Raw genomic sequence first — 26,019 nt, 5'->3', positions numbered from 1 at the left:
CCCTGCACAGTAATGGGATTATGACAGCCTTGGACATTTGAGAAAGTCTATACTGCTGTCTCTGCTCTATTTGATTTGTATACGAATGGATTTCCGTTCCCAGTAATGGCTCTCTCTGAGCTACTGCGAAGTCTAACATGGGAAATAAAAATGGAATTTCGGGAAGATAGGACCTGCCATAATCAGCCGGTGACACTGCAGCTTGCTATGCTGACAAAAATACAGAGGAGGTACTGAAGCGTCTCCAAGGCAGTAACACCTGTGGAGCTCTCAAAGGGACAAAAAATATCCCAAAGCAGAGGAACAAGGTTGTGGCTTCGTTTGCATGTCTGCTATTTCTGCCTGCAGGTGGGCAAGGGGAGAGACAAGGAGCTGGTGGAGGTTTCGCTCTGCCCCGGAACGCTGGCTGAGGGAAGGTGCAGGGAGGGATGAAAACCCATTAGCCAATTTTTACTGAAGAGCGTGTGCAGCAGCAGGCGCATCTCCCCAAACTCTTTAGGCAGGATGATAAAGCTGCCTTCTAGTACAGGTTTTTCCCTGCACCCTTCACTGATGTCGACCACTGTACTCTTTCTGGTGGGCAGTGACCATTTTATAAACATCCAGTGTAAATGTATAAACAAGGTTTTCTGAAACATCTACACATATAGACTATGTAACAGTAATATTACAAATATGTAATATTGTGCGTATATATAGGCATACACTGTACCAAGCACCAGCAGGACCGCTGTCTTGTACTGTGGTTCAAGCAGATTTACATAGAATGTAACATCATTAGACAATTTTTTTCTGAAGACTTTGGGCCTCTCTATAGGTACTGGCAGCTCTGCAAAGCTTCACTGCTGTTGTTTGAACAACATAGGAAGAAAAGCTATTGCTAGGCATACGTAAATTGTTTCTGTAAATAAGAATTGATTACATTTACAATTTGTAAAACAAAGCAAAACCTCCACATTAAGGCAAAATCCAAAATTCATGAAAATGGCAGCAATCAATAGACTAGACATGCACATGGGGCAAGATTTAGACAGGATGAGTCTGCTTTCACTTTTGGAAGGAAAGCATCATTTTTGGGAACAAGAAAAACTCCAACTCAGTGTTGTGGAATGAGAAAGGATAACTAAGAAATCACCATGAAAATTGAATTATAATGCATAATAATATGGTGCTATTAGAAAAAAGTAAGTCTTGGTAATAAGAGCCACAGTTCAACTGAAGTGTGTATACAACTCTCTCTCACCAGCCCAATCCCCTAATTACTGCTTTTATCTTCCCTTTGACACATCCACAGACAGGAACTCTGATAGGCACCGAGTGCCGCTTTCTGCTCTTCCCCGTTATATTTCATGAACTCTCAAAACCAACTTGACAGAACTCCACCCCACCACAACTAAAGTGCAATGTTTACATACAGAAAGAACGTTTACGACTTAATGTAGGCATCAGCTCAATCTCTTTGTGCTCGCCTGTCTCTAGTGGGGCAGAAATGGCAAACGGCAGCCCACAAACATACCATATAGAACAAATATTTTGGACCTATGATACAGTTTATATTTATTACTTTTACTGAAATCACAGAATCAAATGTTTTAAGATTACAGCTGGTAAATTATACATATGTAATAGTTTACAAAAAATATTGGCCTTCAATGTGTCATAGTACAGTGTAGACCTTGTACAATTCAGTTCAAATGAATTTATATTTTGCATAACATATTATTTATGATGTAAACTGGCTGACATAGTAGTGCTCTAAAAATGTTAATTCTCTTTGATTAGACACATACCAGGAAGAAAAAAGTTTTGTGACACATCTTGGTTTTTCAGAGGGTACTGGTATTTCAGTCAAGTTATCTGTGATGCACAAAGTGACACCTGCCAGAATACGCTCACTCCAATAGAGTGTATAAAGAAAGAGGCACACGAAACAAACTAAGCAAAACCAAATGATGTGCTTTCCCTTTAGTCTTCCCTATAATACCTCTCTCATTTTATCTTATCTGATGTTGGGCAGATGACCTGGCAATAGAAATTAAATCGGTTTATTGCTATACAGGAGTATTACGCTGTCTCCAACTTACTTGAAATCAGTATATTCTTTCCTGTATCTGATGGGATTTCAACAACACATTTATGTTTGACTGTCAATAAGCATGTTTCATATGATAAACTATCTGAAAATTTCACAGTCCATATGATAAATTGTGTAAACCAGTTCCTATAAATTAAAAGACAAATTATGCTGTCACTTAAAGTGGTATAAGTCTGAAGCAGCTCCTGCAAAGCCAATGATGTAATGAAGTTACTCTGAATTTATATAGGTATAACTAAAACCGGTGTAACTATTTTGCCCTGCGAGTGAGAGTAATGGAGACCCAAATACTCGTTTGTGTATATATGTACATGTATGTGTTTATATATACACAAATATAGACATGCACACACAAAAAATGCGCATTTGCATTTAGCCACAGTCAAATTCTACACATGCCCATGTATGTGTTTCAACATGGACTATGCACAGCTGATGTATATGGAAATGATTTTAGTGTCCCTACAGTGACCGTGAGCCTCCATCTAGACAGACAACTTCCAGGGCAAATGACATTGTGAGTTTTGGTTTGGACCTGCAGCTCCGCAGCGTGCAAGAGCAGCCGGACAGTATCGAGATGTTTGGTACGGTGTACCTGGAGATAAGTTCTTATACCACTCACTGGGAAGACTAAGAATATGTTTGGGGCATTTCAAAATTTTGTACGCTCTCAGTGAAAACTTGCACTTGTAATAAAATCTTCTAAACCCCAAAGCTACATTTTGTGGTGTCAGCTGAAGACCTAATAATTTCTCTCACGCTAAGAGTCACTACCGGTACATGTGATAAACCAGAAATAATTGCTTTTGCAATGTTACTCAAAACAAGAATGTTGAGCTACCTTTACCATACAAGCTATTATCAGCGTACCCACAGTAAAAAACCCTCTTGAAAATATTACCAATGACAAGTATGAATGCAAGGATGCACTCTGGCAACTCTATAACCAAATCACTCAATTAAAAAAAGGAACAAACCCCTTCAAACCAGCAATTTTTTTCTGAAAATTGCAGCCCATGCTCAGGGAATCTAATTTTGCCTCTTGCCATAGGCTCCATCTTCCTCGGTGACAAAGAACAGCATGGCATTCACTACCACAAGGAGAAAACCTAAACCTATTGCTGAAACCCCACAATTGCTGATGTTTCATCCTTACAAATACTGTTTAAAGCCAGCTTTAGAGATTGTGAAAATCAAGGCTTATAGTCATTCCCTGGCATTTTGGAGTGGGTCTTCAGTGAGGAAGCATCACCCACTGGCCATCGCAATTTCATCTCAAGCCTTGTGGCTGGCTCTGGGTCTTCGGTAGTGCCTGGACAGCAGCAGACACTGGCCAGAGAGGCTGAGCTGGAATTTAACTTGTGTGAATGTGGGCATTGATAAGCAAGATAACTTTCAACAGTTTGAAGTAGGTTATTTGCAGTCGGTAGGACTGCCTTCTGTGGCTACAGAAGTCATTTGTATTGTTAAATAAACTGGCTGTAGAAAAGCTGTAGGTTTGTCTATACTGCATCTTTGTCCTTACACTGGGCTCAATACAAGTTCCCTTGAGTTCAGCTGTTAGTTGTATTGGATGAAAAGCGGAAGCAAACAGATATTGTTATTTTCAAGGAAACCCTGGGAACGCATGCTTTGCCGGCTTTATTGCGTCTAACTTTGCCTGGTGTGCTGCAAAGAGCTAGAATACAATGAAACAAAACATTGCAAAGCCTTCCAAATTGGACTTTGGACTTTTTACATCCATATATACATACTTATATATGTATATAAATGGTGGAAAGACTGAAAAAGTAGCTTTTTTAATGGTTCAGTCTTCATAAACCAAATCATACGTTGTTTCAGCTATATTTTTAGAGGCACACAAGACTTTCTCTGTAGTGTTTTCACCTAAACATAAGCAGCTGCATGAGAGAAGACTCACTTGCCACCCTGACAACTCAGAGAAACTTCATTCACATGTAAAGGACTCTCACTTAACGACAAGCCTGAACTTGCTCCCGCTGAAGCAAAGGGTAAGAACGACTCCTACCAGCTTCAGTGGTAAATCACCGAGGCATGCAGCATGCATTGCGTGCACCCACGCGCAGCGCGTCTGTGGTCTGACTTCTTTAGGAGCTGGTATGGGCTTTGTTGGGTCCACAGACCTCTGTGACTTGCTAGCTGAGAGATTTTCAAAGTAAGTGAAGTGTAACAAGGAGCTTTGAGCATGAAGTGTCACAAAATTAAAAATCTACGACTTCTCTAAGAAAAAGATGGTAGCAGAAAAAGAATATACATCTATACAGTGTGCACACATGTATACACATATACTCCTGTTTCATGCAGAAAGCTTTCTAAATAAAAACATACAAAAAATAACCAGTGCCATACATTATGTAAACTCATAAGGCATACTTTAAACACAAATTCAAAGCATAAATTAAAAGAGAGCGAGAAAGAGAGAGACAGAGACGATAGCAAAACATTTTAAATATAGAATTTGCACAATTGGTATTTCTGTTAAATAAGAATAAATAAATTCATTACATCCGTTCACATACCAGTTGTAAAAACAATAAATTATTTTATTTTTTTCAGTGCTGTGTTGCTTTTTTTTTTTTTACAATTGTGATTAATCCACAAGATTAGTCCCTCTCCCCCTTGTGATAAAACTGTTTCCACAGGAGGGCAGCTGAATTTAATTTCTTGTATGCAGTCAAACCAAAGATGACAGGCTGTTTCATAGTGAGAACATCTTATTTGAGAAGCAGATGCCCTAAAAACCACCGATGCTCAGGGGTCCAACTCCACCCAAGGGCATTGGAGATGTGTCCCAAAAAGTCAAGAGTGAATTAATACTGAGGATTGTTTCTTCCTATGTAAAGAGCAATACTCCGGGTTTCTAGCCCCTAGACGCATTTTATGAATCCTGTTTGGCAATACTCGGTAGTAATGTAAGCAATGACATAACAGTGCGAGTGGCAAGGAATTTAGCCAAGAGCAGAAGTTGAAATGACAAAGTCACACACCTTGCACCACGTTTTCATTCATTAGTTACATGAAATAACTGTGACAAAAGCAAGGTTTGGAATTGGAGTCCGATTACAAAGAATGGCTAAAAGTGTTAACTAGAGCAGGCTGACCTAGTTTATCTTACACTTGTAGGGTTGCTTCCTTGGTCTGTCCCCTTTGCCCTCTCACCATATAAAGGCAACTGCTTTTTGCTCATGCTAATTTGCTTCATTACTGCACTGGAGAAAAGGGAAAAATCACTATAGTGGTTTGTTCTCATATTTATTTATTTATTTTTTATAAATAAACTCTGTCTATGAAAAAAGATACTCTTGATCTAAGGAAGTTTTAAATTTATACCCGCGTATGGTATTACTCTTCTGGAGCCTGAATAGCATCCAAAAGCTTTATTCATCCTGTTGAACATATAATAAATTATTACTATGATGCAAACACAAATACTTGCACATTCTGTCTCTATTATGATAGAACACAGGAAAAACAAATGCCACTAAATACAGCAGCTGTATGTCAAGACAAATATTAAGTCTATGCTGAGACACATTAAGTCTCCTTATTTTTCCTCTCACGATGGTTTCTTTTTGTTATGAACTTTTTTGAGAGGTTCTAGAACATGTGTAATACATATACAAGTATAAAAATCAGATTACCTGAAAGGAAAATAAGACTCTTCAAAGTGATCTTATGTTAACAGGTAAAGAAGGCATAAATCCTAACTTTCCAGAACTCTGCAAATATTCAGAGCCTTGATCTCAGTTCTTAGGGTGGGATCACAGATTAAGCGGGGAATTTTCCTCAAGATCCACAGTTTTGCATAGGACTACTCCTAATAAGAAGGCCACACCATTTTTGAAAGCTGAAGATGACTAGTAACATTCGTTGGCAATTGATTTCGACAGAGAAGGCGGCCCTGCCCCTGTTACTGTTTATTTAGAACAGGGTACAAAAATAGATACTTCTCCAGGTTTTATAGTTGTAGATGTAGCAATTCCATGCTGTTTTGAAATCATCACATGCTTTCTAAGAGTTCATACAAACATGCCACAGTTGCAAAAACATGTTTGTGTCAGCCTGGAGCGAGACCTGCCCTTCTTGCTACTTGTTGAAGAACAAGTTTTCTTCACTGATTTAATGACTGGGATTTTCAGAAGAGCCTGGGGTATTTCAGTGCGCAAGTACACTGCCTTACAGCTGTGAGGTTTGTCTGAAAATCCTCCTGCAGTCTCGTACTCTCCTGTGTGGATGAATGAAGGAATAAAAGACAGATGGGATTCTATGTTCATCAGCGCGTTATAACCATTTCTTCCAGTACCTGTTATTCTAGGGCTTAATTCAAAGCCTGCTGGTATAAAAGGAAGCCATTTTAACAGGGTTGCTATCAGGCCTCCACCTGTTACCCGCATGAGGTGGAATGCCCATCCTCGGTCACAGAACTTCTGCCAGACAATAATGGGATTCAGAAGTTGCTGCCAGTGAAAACTATTACCAGCTACTGCCTGTACTGTGGAAACAGTCTTATTGATATTGGGCAAGTCCTCCACATCCTGATGTGGTTTGACTTCCTAGTCACCCCTCTTCCTCCCAAACGGTAAATACACAGAACATGAATGCTTTAAAAAAAAACAAAACCACACACAAAACAATCAAAAAAGACAAATAGTTACAAACTTTTGCTGGTAAGATGAATACCAGAGTTAGACATGATGGACAAAACAGTGATAAAATATTAACTGCTTGCTGTGTTTTTTTTGACCTTTATAGCCTCTTCAAAAGATGTAGGTACATTACACATTGTTAGATTCAAGGTGGAAGCCATAGAGAAAATAACAGAGAAAGCAGTTGAACACAGCCTCAGAATATCTGAGTTAGAAGACACTTGATTATCTCACCTGTAATTTTTGGTTCTCTAACTAGTTTCTACAAAATACAGTATGCCTTTGTTTTATGGAAAGAAGCTAGCAGCTATTGTTCATCGGCAACAAGGACCCCAAGCTGCGACGCAGCTGGAACTAGTGGAAGGTTTACAAGCAAAGTGTACACAAATTCCTTCTAGCAGCCAAATCCTCCTTCTGTGTGTGTCTGACATACACATGGTGAGGAGTCGCTGATGGTGCTGGTATTTGAGCAATGTACATGTGGAGATCCCTGGTTTGCAAGCTGCTGCAATGCTCTTTCTGAGAATTTCTTGGTGGAAACACAGTATTTGTCATAGAATAATGATCTGTAGTCAGGAAATTCCTAGCATGAACATGTTTCCTTTTGTCAAAACCAAAAAGTATTACTTTTTAAAACCAGCAGCAAGCTCTTCATTTTCCAGTAAAACATCTGCGGGCCTTTCTGAAGAATGGACCAAGTCCACAAGGGCTGCAGATATACTTTGGTCAATCACTTTGCTTATGTAGTTTGTCTTTAGATTTTTTTAATAGAACCAAGTGATATAAAGTGACATACCAAATGAAAGATATTTACAAAACAGTATAAAATAAGCTACTGTGGTATCATGGGTACATGTGATGTTTCCTAAGGACATACTGTATTAGAGGTAGGTGAAAAAGGGGAGATGATTCTGTAACCTTCAAATATCCCAGGATCCTCCATTCACTAGTTTTTCTTCTTTTGCATTATTTTATTTTACATTTTTGCAGACACAGAGGGCTTGTAACAACTTTAATGCTTTGTTTTTGACACATTAAGATCACCCTACTATTACTTAAAGCAGTGCACATCTTCATTTGGTCCAAATTAGGCAGATTCTGCCCATAATTTGAGACTCTGTGTAAGTACATTGAAGCCTTTGCTTCTCTCTGGGCAGACCTAATACCAGTATGTCAACAATGGCTTAATCAAACCTCTTTTAAAGAAGATCACAACCACAGGTTAACACTTTTTCAACAAGCACTGTTTAAAAGCTGACGGTCTCTGAGAGAGAAGACATCCCTTAGCTAATTTTCCATGCCCGTCTTTGCACTGGACAGTCCTGGTGTGCCATCCTGTGTCGCATGTTCGAGAACAAGAAAGCCACGGCCCCGTCACCCAGCGGGGTTGCATGAGCTGTGGAGTTACTTTGCTGCTGCTGCTGCCACTGCTGATGACAGAGTTAGTCATTTGCCCTTGCTTCTTTGGCACAAAGAAACTATAGCGGACATCCACTGGCTGAGTTGGATCAGTTGCAAGTATCTGCACAATAAGAACGTCTTTTGTGGCAGAGTGTCCCATTGCGTGCAGGAAATCATCTTTGTGACTCCAGCCGCTGTAGTTCATGACAGTCCCGTTGATGTCAATGATTGTTTCTGAAGTGGAGATCATATATTTTCCATTGACAAGGTACTCACCGTTCTTCTTTTTCAGGGCCAGGTAGGCAGTGAACCTGCTCTGGTCCTTAGTCTTGAACTGCCGAACTTTGATGTGGGTTGCCCCTTCCGGGATTTTCACTATATCTGTGTAGCCCTTGCTGAATAAGGGAGAATTAAAAAAAGGAGTATTCAGTAGCTAGCAAGAAATAAGCCTCAAGTCTTACTGCAAAGCCTAATGAAGTCACTGACAGGACACATCTTGCTTTGTTTTAGTTCATCTGAATCCATCTGGCTTGAGGCTCACCTAAGATTAATTTAACCAGGTCCCACTCTTTGTTGATTATATTGCTTTTTATGTTCTTGAAGAAATTTCTACTGCACTTATTTCAAATTGCTTAATCTTTAGCTTTAGTAATGATTTTATGTGAGTCAGATACAAGAGGAATGAAAAATAACAGATAGCTTATATATTTCAGCAAAGGGTGGGAGATATGAAATATGATGCATGCTTTGCCTGCCAAGGAAAGATAATGACATATGCATTGGTTACAGCTGTTTCTCGCTGTCTTTGCTGTAATGATGATTAAGGAAAGCATAAGCAGAGTAACAGCTGGATAGAGGTACCTTGGGAACATGTAAAAATAATCTTGTTCACTGAGAAAAAATGTGTTTACTTTGAAATTCATAAAGCCGAAGATTAATTGTCAAGTGTCTATTATGAGGTGCACCCAAATGTTTAATCTGTACCATCACAGAGTCCTCTCAGTTGCTACTTATGAAGTATCTTAACTCAGGTTTAGAAAAAGGTATTTAACTCTTCTACTGAAAGTGACAAACATTCAAAACCTGCAAGTGTGCTGGAACTTATCACTATCTCAAGTATGTTATTTATTTTAACTTTACTGATATATAGAAAAAAACTGGAGACTATACATAGCTACAAGCTACCAGCTGGACTTCGGAGACATGTATTTTCATTTCTAAACTTGTGACAAAACAATTCTGCAAGTGTCTTATATCTGAAAAGTTTAGTGCTGGAACTTCTAGAAAAAAAGGAATGAGAAAATATACAAAAAATATATAAAAGTGATGGGGTCTCCCTTGGGATTGTTTAAAGAACAGACTGCTAGTTTCAAGAATTTTTGGCTGCACAAGAGACTGCTCAGACTACAGAATAAACGCTTGTGCTATTCCCCTATTTCCACCAGTTATAGGACAATGACTGAAACTCCATTGATTTAGCACCTCCATAAACCTGGAGGAATATGGTGCGAAAAACAGGCTGGGGGGACTTTGCTCTACAGCACTGCACAAGTATTTTTACATAACAGTTGCCAAAATAACTCCGTTTAAACATGTTATTAAAGTTGCAAAATCACTTGTTCAAAACTAAAAGCAATGCTGGAGACTTCAAGTCATCTGCACAAAGAACTGTAAAACTCCATGTGCACAAAGAAGCACGTGCAGCCTTAATTCTCCTCTTTCCCAACTTCTGACAATTTGACTTTACAGCCTTTAATAAAAAGTTCTTGGGAAACAAGTTTTCCAGCAAATTATGTTTTGACCGCTTTAAAAGAAAAAAGTACAAACAAATGTTGTTGTGGCAATTATCTGCAATGGTAAATACTAGTTTCCACATGTACATTTAATAGTTTCCCTGTACACTTAATGTACAGGTTGCTACAGTTTGGTTTTTAATGGACACCAGTGCAAGAGCTGCTATTTTTCAGTGGAGAAAAGATAATTTTACTTCAGCCACTGCCCTTTCATATGTAAAAACAGTTTACAGACAATTAAGATTTCACTATGTTAATGAGGGTTTTATTTTAAAGTCAATTGCTTGCATAAGGGCATACTCTCAAACCGCGTTTCCAGTAAAAAATAACTTGTCATCACTCCAAAATACAATCAGAACCAAGTTAGAACATACTTGTTACTTACACGTTGACTATTACTTCCTAAATGGGACAACTTTTTGAACGCATTGAGTTTGAATTAACATATTACTCTCTGATGAGTCTCATTTCAGTTAAAGGCATGATTTGAGGAGTAAGATGGTAACTTCATAGGAATAACTATAATAGAACCTCACCATTTCCAAGTATGTCTATGTTACAAATCTGACCTCACTGAAATTCATGGCGTCCTTTTAACGTTTTTGCTGGAGCCTGGATTCAGATTCATCATTAACAAATCACAGGAGGTATACCTCGCACTGTCTTCTTCATTTAGACATCCCAGATATTTCAATATTTACAAATTGGAAAAGATTTGGTTTATGTAATTACTAATTTGCATGGAAAGTCATTCTTTTTGGCAGAGGTGTTTTGGCATCCTTAGATGAGTAATCATTGGTTTACCAGGAAGAAGATTAGTTATATTTATTTTTAGAAACATAGCAATTAGCTATGCCTTATTTTAGGCAGACCTCCTATTAATGGGGTGCTCATCTGTACCACTGGCACTTTGTGTCAGGAATGAACTGGATACAGTTTTGCCCGTTGACTATTTGCCATTTTGGGGTAATGCTAAGAGGCCAGCTGTAAACATCTGGAAAGTGCTATAAGCACAGGCAATGTACTTTTTTGCTCAATCTGCATATGAAAGTAAATGGCATTTAGAGACAGAAAGCAAGCAAGCACATAGCAGAGTTACTATTTGCACAACAAGATACATTTACTCAGGATCAATACCTCTTTTTCGTAAAGGTTCCCATGACTTTCGTGCAGCTGGAATTGTCTCCTCCACACACCCCACATTTGTCGTACTGGAGCTTTGAACCGATGATGCCATCACAACCAGTTCGGATGCATTTTCCCCGGACGCAGACTGAATTACTGTACGGTCGACATTCAGTACCATCAGTTACCTAGGCAATCAAATGACTGTTAGTTAAAACTACCATGGAAAAGATTTGCTTTTGTGATTCTAACTGGCAAAACCCAGTTATTTATTTGTGTCACCTCCTCAGAAGATAGTGCCTACCCTGACAGCCCAGCCTGTTTCTCTAACATTCCCAGCACAAAAGCAGATGAAACTTAGCAAAGGGCTGAAATCAATGACAAGTAACTCCACTGTAAGACACTAAAATGACCCTGGCTTTAGTGATGATCTCACAGCTTTTTAATAATAACAATAGCCGTACTTGTAGATAGCCTTGCATTTGAGCTACCTACATCTAAATGTTACCTTCGTAACATTTAAAGGCAGAAAACTGCAAGTACAAGCGTGGGAGACATTTCAGTTGAAACTGCCTCTGATACAACAAACCAACCACAAGTCACATCTATATTAATTGGCTAATTATTCTATATTAATTGGCTCCATAAAAGTTACTCTGGACTCTCTTAACATAATTCAGGGTAAAACTTATTCTTTTACTCATAGTACTCTTTCTCCTCCAGAAAATGCCAGAATGACAGATGACTCTCCAGGCAGAAACCCTTTTATCTACTACTGAAAACAAACTAGTGCAGAGTGCACTGAGAGGCCCATATTTTTCATGAATCCACATACTTAGATGTGGAAAAACTTACCTCATTTTAGAGGCCAATTCTGGTCCTAATGTGTATGTGTATATATATATCCTATATATAAAGGATAACCAGTGGATCAAACCATTGTATCTAATCACACAGTTAAATCTTTGAATCACATTATTAACTTCTGAAAGATTTCTAAGATACAGGATACTTCTAAACTGGAGCATGAAATCACGACTGAAGGTGCCGTTACCTTCTGAGAAAATACCACATAATAACCAGTTCCTTTGGCTCGGCAGGTAAGCTTGCAAACGTCTCCGGGAAGTACTCCAGCATACTTGGGGACCCATTCAACAAATGTCTTGACACCCTTTGCATCAGACTGATAGCCATTCCTTGCTTCACACTGCTCTTGTCGAAAAGATTTAGCTGTAGAATTATTCACATCATTAGTGACTATTTCAGACCATGCTGCAAATATCATTATGCCCATCTATTATTCCAATTTCTTTTTTACAGAATTTTTAAGTTATGTCACTTCACCTCTTTACTTAGAACTGGCCTTCAAATGCTTCAACTGTTTTAGCTTGGAAATCTTCCCATGACATAATAAGCGTTAAAGGACTAAAGTTTGCATTACGGTTTATTTTCCAGGACTGAAATTTCTTTTCATTCAAGTGTCCTTTCTGTATGGCATCAGGGTGGGGATGGGAAAAGAATTATGGTATTGTATTAATGTTGAATGTCTTGCCTTGGTAAATATGTTTTGGAGAAACTACAATGGACCTTTGTTGTTTCCTTTCACAGTAGATGTTCAATATTTACTATCTATGAACATAGAGGCTGGAGCATGAAGGCACTTTGGCACGAAGGCACTCACCATTTGCTGGGCAGGGTGCAACGTTGCAGGAGCGGTAGATGGCCCTCTTGCCGGTGCAGTACCGGCCGTTGTTTCTTGGGGCTGGGTTATTGCAGTGACGATAAGCAAACTGAACTCCTCCGCCACAGGTACGGGAGCACTGTCCCCAAGGTCCCCAGGACCCCCAGTTACCATGGCTTGAAGCCTGAAATATATGGAACAGTGGAAAGTAAGGACATCACCCATGTGTGAATAAAGGTGCTATATCGTAAAGACATTGTGAATGTTTTCCTTAAATGAAGGCGATTCCTTAATCATTTTAATCAGGGATAAAAGGCCTTAGGAGCCTTCTTTCTCCCAACAGAGTTCATTTCTGTCTTTTATCTGCACATTGATGACATCTCACTTGGCACTGCGCATGCAAAGGCAATACTAGGCCTTGCTCTGTGCCGACAACTTCAGCCCGTTTCATGGTAGACACACATGCACCAGAAATAGTGTCCATATTCCCATGTGCTGCGCTCTTTTTTTTTGCTATTCCCATCAATAGGCTCCCTTACACTGAGGGGATTCAGCTGCCAGGCTACATTTATAAGGCTAATCCATGATTAATTAAATGCAATTACTGTGATGTGTAGGTATTGCTCTGAACTACTGGCAAGAGATGGATTTGTCAGATACAGTTTTCAACTCTGCTAAACTGGCTCCCTAAGAAGAGTATTGCAACAACTTACTGGTACTGCATGAAGAGGAAGTATGTAATTCTATAAAAAAGGGTGTTACAAGACCTGTAGCTTTATTTGAATGACTGTCGTAGTTTGTAACTATCACAAAGTTCTACAAGTCCGTATCTCTCCTGCGGGTGTAACAGAAGGGGCAGTGCTACCGTCTACCCAGTAAATTTAGAAGTATCTGAACTGTGTAGCTTACAACTCTCAAGAGCCTAGGGACTCTTTAAATGTATAAAGTTGACAGAGGAGACTCTGTCACTGCAGGTACAAACTCTTCTGCTCCAGAAATTTTATTCTGGATGAACTTCATTGATCTTTCTCTTCGCTAGATTTAGGGCCCTGGGACCTTTTGGGTAAGGGCTGCAAATTAGATTTACAGATTTAATTTTTCTCACAGTCCATTACCAAGAAGTCAGGAAGCTATGAATAGGTCCTTGACAACATGTTTGTATGTCCTGAAACCTGACTTACTGAATGGGCAAATCCTCCACTCTGAAGAGATGCTCCTAGTTTTCCAGGAATGAAGGCTTTAATACTTCAAGGAGAAAATATGCTTCCTGAAACTCAAGCAGCATTTTTCCTATATCCCTCACCAGTAACACTCCATTTACATGCTAAAAAATAAGGCAGCTTTCAATCTGACTTCCATAAAGTCCCTTTCACTCCCACAAAAATCAGTGCCTTTGAGGATCATGCCTTCTAGAATTCCCTAGGGTCACAGCTGGGAACTTACTGAGTAGTATTTCTTCTTGGTTTTGTCAACACATTTTCCCTGGAGGCAGATCCTCCCTTTTCCGCATGGTGTTCCCTCCACAGCAGGAAGCTTCTTAGTCAGACAAACCATCTGACCTTGGCGCACAACTGCACACCAGAGGCGAGAGCACACATCCATACCAGGACAGACTGTGTATTCGGGTCCAAACGCCAGTTTGCACTGGCGAATGGCATCGTAGGTTTGTCCTGGAAGCTCCTCGGGGCCCAAGATCTGCTTTCTCGGTTGGTCCAGCAAACAGTTACCTAAACAAGCAAACCAACCTATTATTACTCATTTCCTATTTTTCTCTGCAGTGCTGCAAATCTGTCAGTCAGATAATGATAGCAAACCTCATTTGAAGGATGCTGACGTGAACGGAAAGGCTCTCTGAGGCGTCATCAGGTTTTGGCCAAGGTCACACAATTGCAACTGTATTCTAACCCAGGAGTGCACCAGGTGTCAAGCTGTCTATTTCCAATCCAAGGGTGTAAATGAGTTTTACTCGGATCTCTTTGGCCTTTCGTTCTGGTTTGTTTTATTTGAATTGACTCTGAACACATTTGACTCTATCTATCAATTTGAGATTTAAGGACTGATCAAGCCTCATGGCAAAGTAAGCAAAGTTGTCACATGAATTTTGAGACAGAATGTCAGAAATGGTAAAGCTTCTAAAGGGGTGCCAGAAAAATCACAAAAACCAGACTTGTAGCCAAAGAGGCACTTAAAAGAAAAAAACCATAAAAAACCCCCAATAGATCAAAAGAAAAATACATGCTGCATATCAAAACTAATGTTAGCGGTGAATCTGGACTGGATATTCCTTATAAGGAATGATACTTGGCTGCTTCTGGAATTAGTTTGTAGAGGACTATCCATTTTATACAAAAATACATAAATAACAAAGAAAAGAAAATGTAGCATAAACAAAGTATTGAATATCTGTTTTGAGATATATTGCAGAGGTCAAGGTTTGTCTGGCACACTCTAGAAATGAGAACTCACATTTAGGTACTAGAGGGTCTACTGATAAGATTTTTTTTTACTGTTGAAAAACTTACTTGTTGACATGCAGAACTATTTATTCAGTGTAACCTTTTTTACACTTCATGAAAGGGATATATTGTCTGGCCAAGCTTCACTTATCCTTGGCCAAAATAACTTACCACAATTTACCTCACTTTGGAACCTCGACCAGTGTTCTTCAGTTAGATCATGGGTGAAAAAAGGCTATCTATAAAATCCTCACTATTTACACAAAATTGGAATAGAATTTCAAGCTATGGCAGTGAATTTAAACAAGCGAAGTATCCCATCTCTCAATGGCTTGTGTTTTCCCTCCAGAACACACACTACAGCTGTTCTTTTTTTCCTCTACAGACTAAGGCCAATTAGCCAAATCAGCCAAAAATTCTTTCTGCATCATCACTCACTTACTACCAAAAAACTCTCTGTCTTGTTAAACTTGTTCTGTTTGTCCTTTGCTCACCCTGATTTTCCCTAACCTTATCTTTAATCTGGATTATACTGACTTTTTTAATGAAGACAAAGTATGCCAATGCTAACTAACTGATGAACTGAGTGTCATGAGATAAAGATAATTAAAAGTACCCTAGTGTTCAAAGCCTGTTGTAGAGTAAAATATAAAGTCATGGCAAAGAGTGAGGAAGCACTTTTTTTTTTCCCTGCGGTTTCTGAAAAGGACATCATTAGCAAAAGTTGCTGTCAAAAATACTCTCTCTAAAAGCAAAGAACAGTGGAAGTCCTACTTCATATACCTTGTGATGGGGGGAAGTTAGTACCGTGTTAGGGCTGTGATGAGGATGCACTAGCACGTCAACATTTAGTGGTATACACTACTATAATGTGTATATATTGCAGTGTTTATCAAATTCCCAAGTGCAACCATTATTCAGTATTTTAAAACATTGTAATAACACATAATTTTGCCATGACAGACACTGCTGCCCGTCACTGAGCTGTACCCTGACTGACATGACTAGAAATATAAATTTAGAGAAAAAAGAAAAAAAGTATGTGCATCCTTGCATATACTTGATTTGGCAATCATTTTAGTTAACACATAGATTTTTTTTCCCCTTCAGAATACAGGGGAAGGAGATGCAAAGTTCTCCTTAACTGCTACTGCTCTGAGGAAACACGTATAATGTCTATAAAGCCAGGTGTTCCAGCTGATCTCACATGATAAATTCAAAACCGAAGATAGGAAAGGCCCTTAAGGCTTCCCCACAGGAAAAAATAAAAAACATTTAAATTTATAGATAGTAGCAGTAGTAATCTATGGTTAGACAGGTTGCAATGAAGTGCAGGTGTTTTCACCACCAGCTGGTCCAACCTCCTACTTGTAATGGTCAGAAAAGACAGAGTTAAGGAGTTGGAGAATGGTTTGCCCTGGTTTAGAGGCGCAGAGTGTGCTTCAAGTCACTACATTACACTGTGACATGTAAAGCATGTATATACTGCTATTCCCATTTTTTGTCCTGAGTACCAAAGAACATCTGTGTGCCCTGGAATAGAGCAACATTGTTGTCTGATGACAGTGTTAATTAAGCCATCTCATTACCTCTCCTGTTATGTGCAATATATCTTGGGGAAAAAAGGCAGAGTAAGATCTGTGCAGGAAGCAGATAACCAGGATATAAATTAATTAAAATAGAAATAGTCCCTTTTCAGGTTGCACAGAGCACCGAGCACTCCAACAAACACAATAAATCACAAGCAATCACACCACAGCCTAGTGGTTGGCATGACAATAAAGGCAATTAGCACCTTAGGAGAGGGTTGGCTAAAAGCAGATGGAAATAAATGTCACTGTCTTCTGGACACTAACTCAGCCTTTTCTTCCTAAATGTCAAACTGCTGTCTGGGGTCATCTCATGAGTGTAAAACAAATGGTGATATCATGACAATGATGTTTATGGTTCTCAGAGTGGGCCTCAGGAGACAGGGAATCAGCACCTTGATCCTCCCCAGACCTCCTGGTTGACCTTGGATAAGACATTTATATTGGGATTTACTTAGCTGACTGTATGTAATGCTAGTATCTGCAATTCAGTCAGCTATCAGATGTTTCACTACTCAGGCAAACGAGTTTATGGTGTTATTCAGCACCACTAATGCAACTCATAAGATCAGTAAAACCATTGATGCCATTGATTAGACCCCTCTGCACTACAATGGGAACTTAAATACCCAGTTTAGGAGTAGCTACCTACATAGTAAATGCCCACATTTTATAAGATGAGTCCACTCCCCAACATCACTTTCCAAATTTAGAAAATAAGAAGATCAGTACTTGATAAAGTGATGATAAGTTAGAGGGTCAAGACTATGATGTTTGCTGCTACAGCAGTATGGGGTGAACATCTAAATCTATATGTGAACCTTACTTAAAGCTTTGATAAGACATGGACTATTCTTTTGTAGCAGAATGCTGCTCACAGATCCAAACTTTGGGACTTCATTCACATTTCGTTATGCTTAGCCATAAGGAACAGCAGATGAAGCACTTTATTTATTTCCCCACAACAGTGCTGCCTTGCCCTGTTTGTCACAAAGCACAATATAAGCTCATGCCCACTCAGACCAAAAGCCCGCTGCAAACTGCTTATGCTGCCTATCAGCGAATGGAAGAGTCTTCTCTTGTTCAGTGTTTCCCACATAAGCTTCCTGTGACTATGCAAAATCCGGCCACAAACATCCTAAAAGAAAGCCTGGCATAAGAATATCTGTATTGTTTTGTTGCAACTGCTATTTTCTGCCTTCCTCATCTACATTATGCCTGCGGAACTGCTCAAAATTACACCTGAATGGATAAGGGTTTTTTTTCCTCTGCCTAGCAGCACTTGAGAGAGAGAGGATTTTCTTCTTTCTATGGGGAGACTGCAGGGGAGCACCGTCTTGTAAACAAAAAGGGAGGGAAAACACTGCAAGTACACGACAGTACATCTGCCCCAGCTAAGGGTAAAAAAGAGCAACACAAGAAGCAGACACATGCGTATTCTGAAGGGAACACGGAAATAGGGCACGTTTGCACTGTTTTGTTACCAGCCCAAAGCAGTCTGAAAGGCAGCGTCATGCTCTGCTGGGATTAAGTGGTTTCTGGTAAACTCAGCGTACATTACAAATGGGAATTACGGAGCTGTGGATTCATTCACTGACTGGAAGAAGAAAATAAAACCAGAAGTTCCCTTCCTAAAATAACGCATGTCCTTTCAGGACAATAATCTGAAGAAATCGCAATTTAAACCATTGACTTCCATTTTTACTTCACAGTGTTCATGTTCTGTTAAGACAAATCTTTGATTTAACATAAATAACTGAAAAATTATAAACTTCAACAGAAAAGGAAGACTTACTTAGAAAAGATCTCTGAAGCCCTTGATCTATCAAGAAAGGAGATTCCCTAAACATTGTCTATTTGAAATCACACCAATAGCATCAGTAATAAAATTAATTCCCTGAGGACTATGGATGTCTATAGTAAGAGCTTCAAACTTTCTGTGAATTATTTTATCACATAGCTAACTCTTTGGGACCACACACCTGCGTGATAACTACTCATGAGTATTAGAAAGGGCAATGTACCCTAAGCTATCCATTAGCAGACTGACACATCCTAAGCCCTTTACGTGTAGCAAAGAATACATGACTTTGTGAAAAGTGTCAGCAGCTGAGGACCGCTAAGCTTCATGTACAGGAGAACAGCACCATACTGAACAGGGATACCATAATGCAGCTCTGAAGGATCTGAAAAAACTGGCAGAGTTATATTCTTAGACCTGTAGGACTGATTGTTACAACCCCTCCTTACTTTCCACAGTGAGACTGGGATCAGCTCATGGCTAAGGGTCCAAATTTCAAGCACCCCTCAGGTAGAAACAAGCCAAAGGTGAGGTGGGTGGGAGAAGTGCTCTCTTTGCTTTCTTTATTGTTGGAGAAAGTAGCTAGGTGGACACATAGGAAAGAGAAGTCACGTCACAAAAAAAGGGAAAAAATGAGAACAACCTTTTCTAATTCTAAAATCTTTCTCCTCCTGCAGCAGGAGAAGAACATAAGAGGAAACATAGTTCAGAGTTCCTTGCACCATCTAAGAGGTCATTCATGGATGGTGACGGAGGCCTCTTTTTTTTTACCCCAGTGAACTGTACTGTACCTCAAAAAGGAAAGTTCTCTGCATATGTGGAAACCAACTTGGTAATATTAAATCAATGCCAGAGCAATATGGACCATAAAACAGGACAGTACAGATTAATGGATCTAATAAAATTGAGAGAAAAAATGAAGTCATTCTCCAATAGAGGAAAAGAGGAGAAAATATTTCAGAGCACTGAAATTAGCCGACAAAATATTTAAAAGCAAAGCAACCTTTACATTCAGCAGACATCGCATACTCTTTATCCATAACCATTTTGGTTACCATAACAACTTGATCCATTCACTCAATTATGTCATTTTTATCTCAGCATTTTGGAATTTGAATGGTTTGTTTAAGAACTGTAGTTGCTTTGGGAGCACAATGAAGATTTTAAAATTCATTAGAGTGAAGACTATGCTTTTTTATTACTACTTTTGGAAAATGAAAGTGTTGCACTTATTCTCCAAAGGGTAAATGACATATTTAACAAATACTAGTTACATGACTTGGAAGGTAAGCTCCTGGGGCAGAAGTAATCTTTTATCATATAGAGCACAGAGGAGTCCTAATTCTTGCTTACAGCCCCTCTACATAAACATAATAAATACAATGGCATTATAAACATAATAAATATAATGGCTTTATAAACATAATTAATGTCATTAATGGTAACAAGAACATATAGACTCTGTAGTCTAATGCTAAGTAGACCATTTTAATTTCTGTGAGGAAAAAGGTATTTCCTTGTGTCTTCTGTTTAAAGTCATATCTGCAGCATTTAGGAAGACAAGACTAATTTCATGGTTTTAAAAAAACCTCTCCATGTTCCAAACCAAATTATTGCCAACACACACTCCATCAACTCTTTCTTTTCTGTTGCGTTTGAACCATGCAAAGGGAGGGTGAGACTCTGCCAGCCTTTTAGACCTTTGCCTTGTTTTGCAAGCACTTCCAACATAGTCCTGAAGATGAGCAAGGAATGAACAAGCTAGTATAAAATGTTCTTATTAAAAAAATAGATCACAGTAAGACCTAACATGTAGCTGACATAAAGTGTCATAATACATACCATGACCATCATCAAAAAATTCTGTTATAGTTGCTGAAGTGCATTTAGACCAGGGTTTTGAAGCATCAATGCTAGTCAGAATGGAGGACATCAGGCGCTTATCTTCCATGGAGCCAAAGTTCTCCTCACAAAATTTGGAGTCATCATGGGAAAGCCCAAGCAAGTGCCCTATAGAAATAAAACAAATTAAAAAAATGATATGACTATCCATACTAGAGTTTACCAGCTGGAGATCAGAGTCAGGTGAAATGAATTGTATAATTAATTCTCGAATTTTGAACAGCAGCCCAAAGCAGGCCACTTGAAATGTGGTATCTCTGCTTGAAGGCAAAAAAGCTGTAACAGTTTACAGCATTACATATAGTAAGGAAGTAATGCCATCAGCTGACATGTCATCGAGCTGTGCTAATTGAAACCTGATGAAGACTGAACGACTAATACTTCACTCTGTAAAGATGTTCTGCAACTGTCTAGAAAGGTGCCACAATACCTTTCTAAATGGACAAAAATGCCAGTCTTTATGCAGCAACTAAGCAAACTGTATGTAAATTCTTAAAGTGTACTCCTCGCTGAAGTTCAAGTACCCTCTACAATACAACAACCAACCTGAAAAATGTTTTCAAATAGTCTCTTGCATGTAGAGAGTCTTGTTTTGTTGGAGGATGATTTTTAGTATTGTTTCGGTTAGGGTTTTAGTTTTGCTGGTTTTTATTTTTACCTGTGTATGTTATTGGATACTTATACTCCAGAACACAAAATAATGTGCACACAAAGCAGAACAGATGGAACTTGCAAAAATCCTTCATGTCCAGGGCAGTTCAGTCCAGTGCTAGATGAGTTCTTGTAAGTGTGACAGCAATCTTTTCTGCAAATCAGCGATCCCAGTCTTCTCTAGTCTCTAGGCAATAATACATTGCAGGCAATGCATTTGTTCCCTCTGTAAACATCAGGTTTAACTTCAATTTCCATGCTCACACTGGATTATTTCACAGCCAACTTACTATCCAAGACCCAGAAGACGGAATGGGAACCAAAGCTGCAGGGAGCTCAAGCCTGAACGTAACACTCACAGTCTTCAACCTAGGTCAGGAGATGATTAATTGGACATCCAGGGCTACAACAAGAGTGCTTAAATGATAAAGACAAAGACCACACATCAAAGCCACTGCAGAGAAATAAACCTGATGCCCTCAAACAGCAGCTGAAGAGACAGATTGTATTATTCTGCAATAACTAAAAGCCTTCCATGCACCATCGGCTTCATGTTTTGGTATTACTGCTGTAGACTAGCTGTAAGGTGACCCAAGCAGGGACACTGATGGCAGGATATCGTATTCTGGTGTCCATAGTAATAGGCATGACAATAGTAATAACAACAATAACGTCCAGAATACAGACTGGAAAAGAAGAAAATCAGCAAATTTTAGCTATTTGCCTTATATAAACTTTCTATTATGTTGTTTTCATCTGCTTTGAGGGAGAAGCCAAGAGGAAAGAGATGGAGGCAGCACTCAGTGCTGAGCTGTATCTGAGATTGGGAAAGTAGCTACCTGACCAGAAGTGTGTGTTAAGGCTGTAGGAGATCAGAAATGAGGTCTTCTGTCCTGTGAGAGAAGCCAAGGTATCATCTGGCAGCATTACTCCCAGTGACGCTGGGTTCCTGACCTAAGGATGGAGCTTCAGGAAAAGTGACAACAGGACCTTGATCTATCCCTTCTAGTTGTACCAGTTATCTCAGATGAACGAGAACAGCCAGTCTGTCTTCTGCAGCTACCGAATTCCCACTGGAGGGGAGGTGGAAAGGAGAATGAAGAGGGTGTTTCTCTTTTTTTCTCTCTTCCCCTGATGTGCACACATTTACCAACTTCATTCAAATAGAGTTACTATTTGAATAAAAGGCCCTGTAGTATTATAAGTGCTAGTGAGAATTCATTCAAAGAACCTGGGTTAACACTGATGAGAGTGTTATGGTTCTCAGAGTTTCCCTGTTACTACTGTTGCTAATTGCTACTGCAGTGCTGTATCACAAGTAAATTGCTGCAAAACTGTAATGAATCAAACTTTCATTACTGAAGGCATGTCTAATTACTGGTGTGTTTTATGTGCAACCTTTGGGCTTATTTTATTCTGATAGGTAAAACTACTTTCCTTTAGCGATACTTATTATATATGGGCCAGATAATGTTATTTTTATTCTGCATTGAGACACAACCGAGTATCCGGAGGTATATGTCAAGTTTCAATCTGATATAGCTCAATGTAAATATTTGCTCTGAAGAGATGACATCTTTGTTTTATTCAAGCCAAATGCTGGTGTTGAGCAAAATAATTCACTAGTAAGATTATCATTTCAAGCAGACACATTTCTCAGACAGAGTAAGCAAATAACCAGTGCATCCCTTCTAACCTACAGAATAAATTTGGTGGAAATGTCACAGGCTAAGCGTTTAATGAATCAGCAGCTACTGTGCCAATGAGGACTACCTCTGACTTTGACAAAGTCCTAGACACTGACAACGAGCGTCTTCAGGAAACACAAAGATGATGTTATTTTTGGCTGCTGTTCTACACCACGTTACCGCTATGCCTTATGCACGCTAACGCATTGAGTGGCACCAGGTCACACCTCATGTCTGAGAACTGTGAGCAGAGCTGACCGGTTAATGAACCTCAACACATGCCTAGTAGTAACGTAACGAAATAACTGAAAACTAACATTTTCTGCTGACATTAAGTAACTCCTTGGAGCATGTTTCACCAGTGTTCTGCTAACTTAAGCAAACATTCATTAGAGAGGACTTTAGCCCCATCCCTTAGCCTTTGTTGACATACCCCTGAACATACAGCGGAGCTCCCCATTTAAATCGGGACCGCACTCACAGTGCTTTGCAGAGCTGTTCAGGAGTTTCTTGTACTTTACTTGAATCTGTGCACTTGAATATGCATATATTACCAATCGTACAGAAATATTTGAAAAAAATTAGCCCAGCAAGCATGAAAGCACTGTACTGGTTGACCCAAATCTCACTATAGCAACCTTCTCTGCGACAATCTGTATGCCTAAAGGTGGCAGGAAAGAATGCTTTTGTGTTTAATGTCCCAAGACTTCTCATAGTTGTAACGCTGCAAAAAATTATTTCACTGCAGCACACTTGTGAAATAAGGTAATGAGGTTCTGTCAGTGGAAAAGGAGTTTCGTTTCTAAGGTACTAAACAGATCTGGGTGAATAACAAAAGCTGGGGGTTTGTTCAAACAGTTTGTCTGAATAACATCATATGGCACACAATGCATGTTCACTGTAGGATATGAATAATAGTTGGGTGCAAACCAGCAATTCGAGAACTGAATTTTTCAGAACGCTCAACATTTAATAGCACCACTCAGAACTACCCAAAGCTCTGTGGTGTGAAGGATTCAGTCTTGTAGGGCAGAACTCAAGTTTCTCAACCTTAACAGGCTCTGATACAGCTCTGCAACACTCCACCCATTTAAGATACAAGGTCACTCCCTATAGGGATCCCCTTCCTGCATAACCCTACTTCACCTTTCGTAACTTTGTTCATCTTACCTGACGGACATCCCACATGAGCACATAACAGAAGACTTAATACAGTGCAGATACGCACAGGTCTTGTTCACGCTGATGCTTCTGAATGTGCAACCTGGGTATCTCGGAGTTCCTCTGCCACCTATGACACTCTTTTAACACAGTTTTTGCATGTCTAAGTTCCTCCTTGCACCAACTTCATCAGACCTGGCTTCACAAAGACCCTTTCATCTTCCTTTCTCTTCTTTGTCTTTTCGCTTTTCAGCCCCCGCTCCTCCTGCAGTGCAATTTGTAAGCAATCTCAGCTTAGACTACCTGCTGTCAGAGCAATCTGGTTGTGGGAATCCTACGGCTGGGCAATGCAAAGGCCCCTGGAGCAGGCCAGGGAGTCTATTCTGCTTTAGCTTGCTCCTGGCTTCCCTGCCTAAAGATGGTATCATTTCGTTCCCTCTCTACTCTGAGAGATAAGCTGGCTCTGCGGAGAATGTAACTGCTGAGCAGTGGACTGACATTGTTCTTCTTCCATTCTTTTTTCCTCCTCCGTGTAGACAAAAAAAAATACCCTATAGATAGGAGAAAGCTTGCAGCCAAACTTCAAGCTCTTCACTTTGAGCAGAGAGACTGCAAATTTTTCCATAAAATGATTGCAAATTAGTCTCCCTCTCAGAAATGGCTGGACAGTCTCTGTGGAGAAGTTCGGAATGCTTCTCAGGCAACTACTCAGCACAGGACATTTCATCCCAAATACTTTGGCAAAAGCACCGGAAACTGAAGCAGGGTCATCTTCTGGAAAGTGTCAAGCTACTGACTTCACCTTTAATTAGAGTGCAGTGAAACTTCTATACTTTACAATAATAAATGGGGTAAACTGAGGACATACTTCATTAACAGTCTCTACTTTGTCATATTAAATCAAGCCATTGTTCTAATGCACGACAAGAACTAGTCACTAATTTGGCATACTTCAGCTTTTTGAGGAGAAGCTTCCCAAAGTATTTGTGAGTCTCTCCTGTTATTTTTTAAATTTTCAAATATAATTTAAAAAATTATGATGAGGAAAGAAGCAGTAAGTAGCAAAGAATTTAAAAAATATACAATTCTGTCAGTATTTGAGCTTCTAAATTAGCTAGCAGTGACATTAGCGGCAGTAATATCTGTTAATGGTATTAAATATATGTATTCTATCTGTCCATACTGACTTGTCCCAAGAACTAAAGAAGGGACACTTCCCTTCCTATGTGAAAAATCTCCCCCACCTCACGTCCATGAACATGCTGGTATAACCACATATGGCTCAGGACATTAAGGTGGCTTCTGGCACTCACTGGTGAAGTGCTTCTTTTCATCAAAACCAATGTGAAAAAGTGACAGGTGATCCCTCAAGTGATCCTGTATGTCAGCATCATTCCAGCGAAAGCTTTGGGCAAAAGCAAAGGCTTAATGAACACAAATCTTATAATGAAGGCTTTTAAAAACTATGCCAATTTTAGCACCACAACATTTTGTACTGCTATGAACTTCAAACCAGGCTATTGAAAAAAGAAAAAAAAAAAGACTCCCAGCAGCTGTGTAAAATGATGACTGATTGAGAATGGGTTAGTAGATCATCTGATGTTTTCTACTTAATGAAGCATCTTACTGGTGTTGACAGTTCCCACTGAGTGAAAATGACATAATATAATTTTACCAGCAGGATGGTGTTTAGTTAAGTTATGCTGTAGGAATGCACAAAATGGTAAAAGAAACAGATGGCGAGGAGGCAGGGTTTACCCTCGCGCAAGTGAAGAGCAGCTAGCCTTCTTGTAAATTGGTTCCCTCCCACGCGACCAGACAGCTAAATGGACTGACAGCCTTTCCTCACCACCTTCCCTCGCCCCTTGAGGTAAGACAAAGAGCGACTACCTCAGCAAGCTGCTGAAAGCACTATGAAAGCAACCTGCAGGCTTTGGACCCTAGTGTATTCTGGAACATCATCTGCAAGGGACTCTTGGCACAGCTCAGTCTGTTTAGATCCTGAAAGC

The 26,019-nt window shown here is 39.5% G+C and overlaps 1 protein-coding gene across 1 annotated transcript in view; it reads right to left on the bottom strand.

Annotated features, from left to right (window-relative positions):
- Nucleotides 1–7,984: 7,984 nt before the first annotated feature.
- The window catches only part of ADAMTS5 (ADAM metallopeptidase with thrombospondin type 1 motif, 5), a gene marked incomplete at its 5' end in the record, with an annotated part of 38,785 nt that continues 20,750 nt past the window's right edge, over nt 7,985–26,019 (bottom strand). The window contains 6 exons of the mRNA XM_010293389.1: nt 7,985–8,558; nt 11,094–11,269; nt 12,136–12,311; nt 12,763–12,946; nt 14,206–14,489; nt 20,451–20,618. Of these exons, the coding sequence (XP_010291691.1) occupies nt 7,985–8,558; nt 11,094–11,269; nt 12,136–12,311; nt 12,763–12,946; nt 14,206–14,489; nt 20,451–20,618 (1,562 nt within the window). The remainder of the gene's footprint in view (nt 8,559–11,093; nt 11,270–12,135; nt 12,312–12,762; nt 12,947–14,205; nt 14,490–20,450; nt 20,619–26,019) is intronic.

Source organism: Phaethon lepturus, unplaced genomic scaffold, assembly GCF_000687285.1.
Source record: "Phaethon lepturus isolate BGI_N335 unplaced genomic scaffold, ASM68728v1 scaffold5758, whole genome shotgun sequence".
In the NCBI taxonomy this organism is placed as follows: Eukaryota; Metazoa; Chordata; class Aves; order Phaethontiformes; family Phaethontidae; genus Phaethon; species Phaethon lepturus.
The sequence above is the reverse complement of the archived record's forward strand: the minus strand, read 5'-3'. Positions and strand labels throughout refer to the sequence as shown.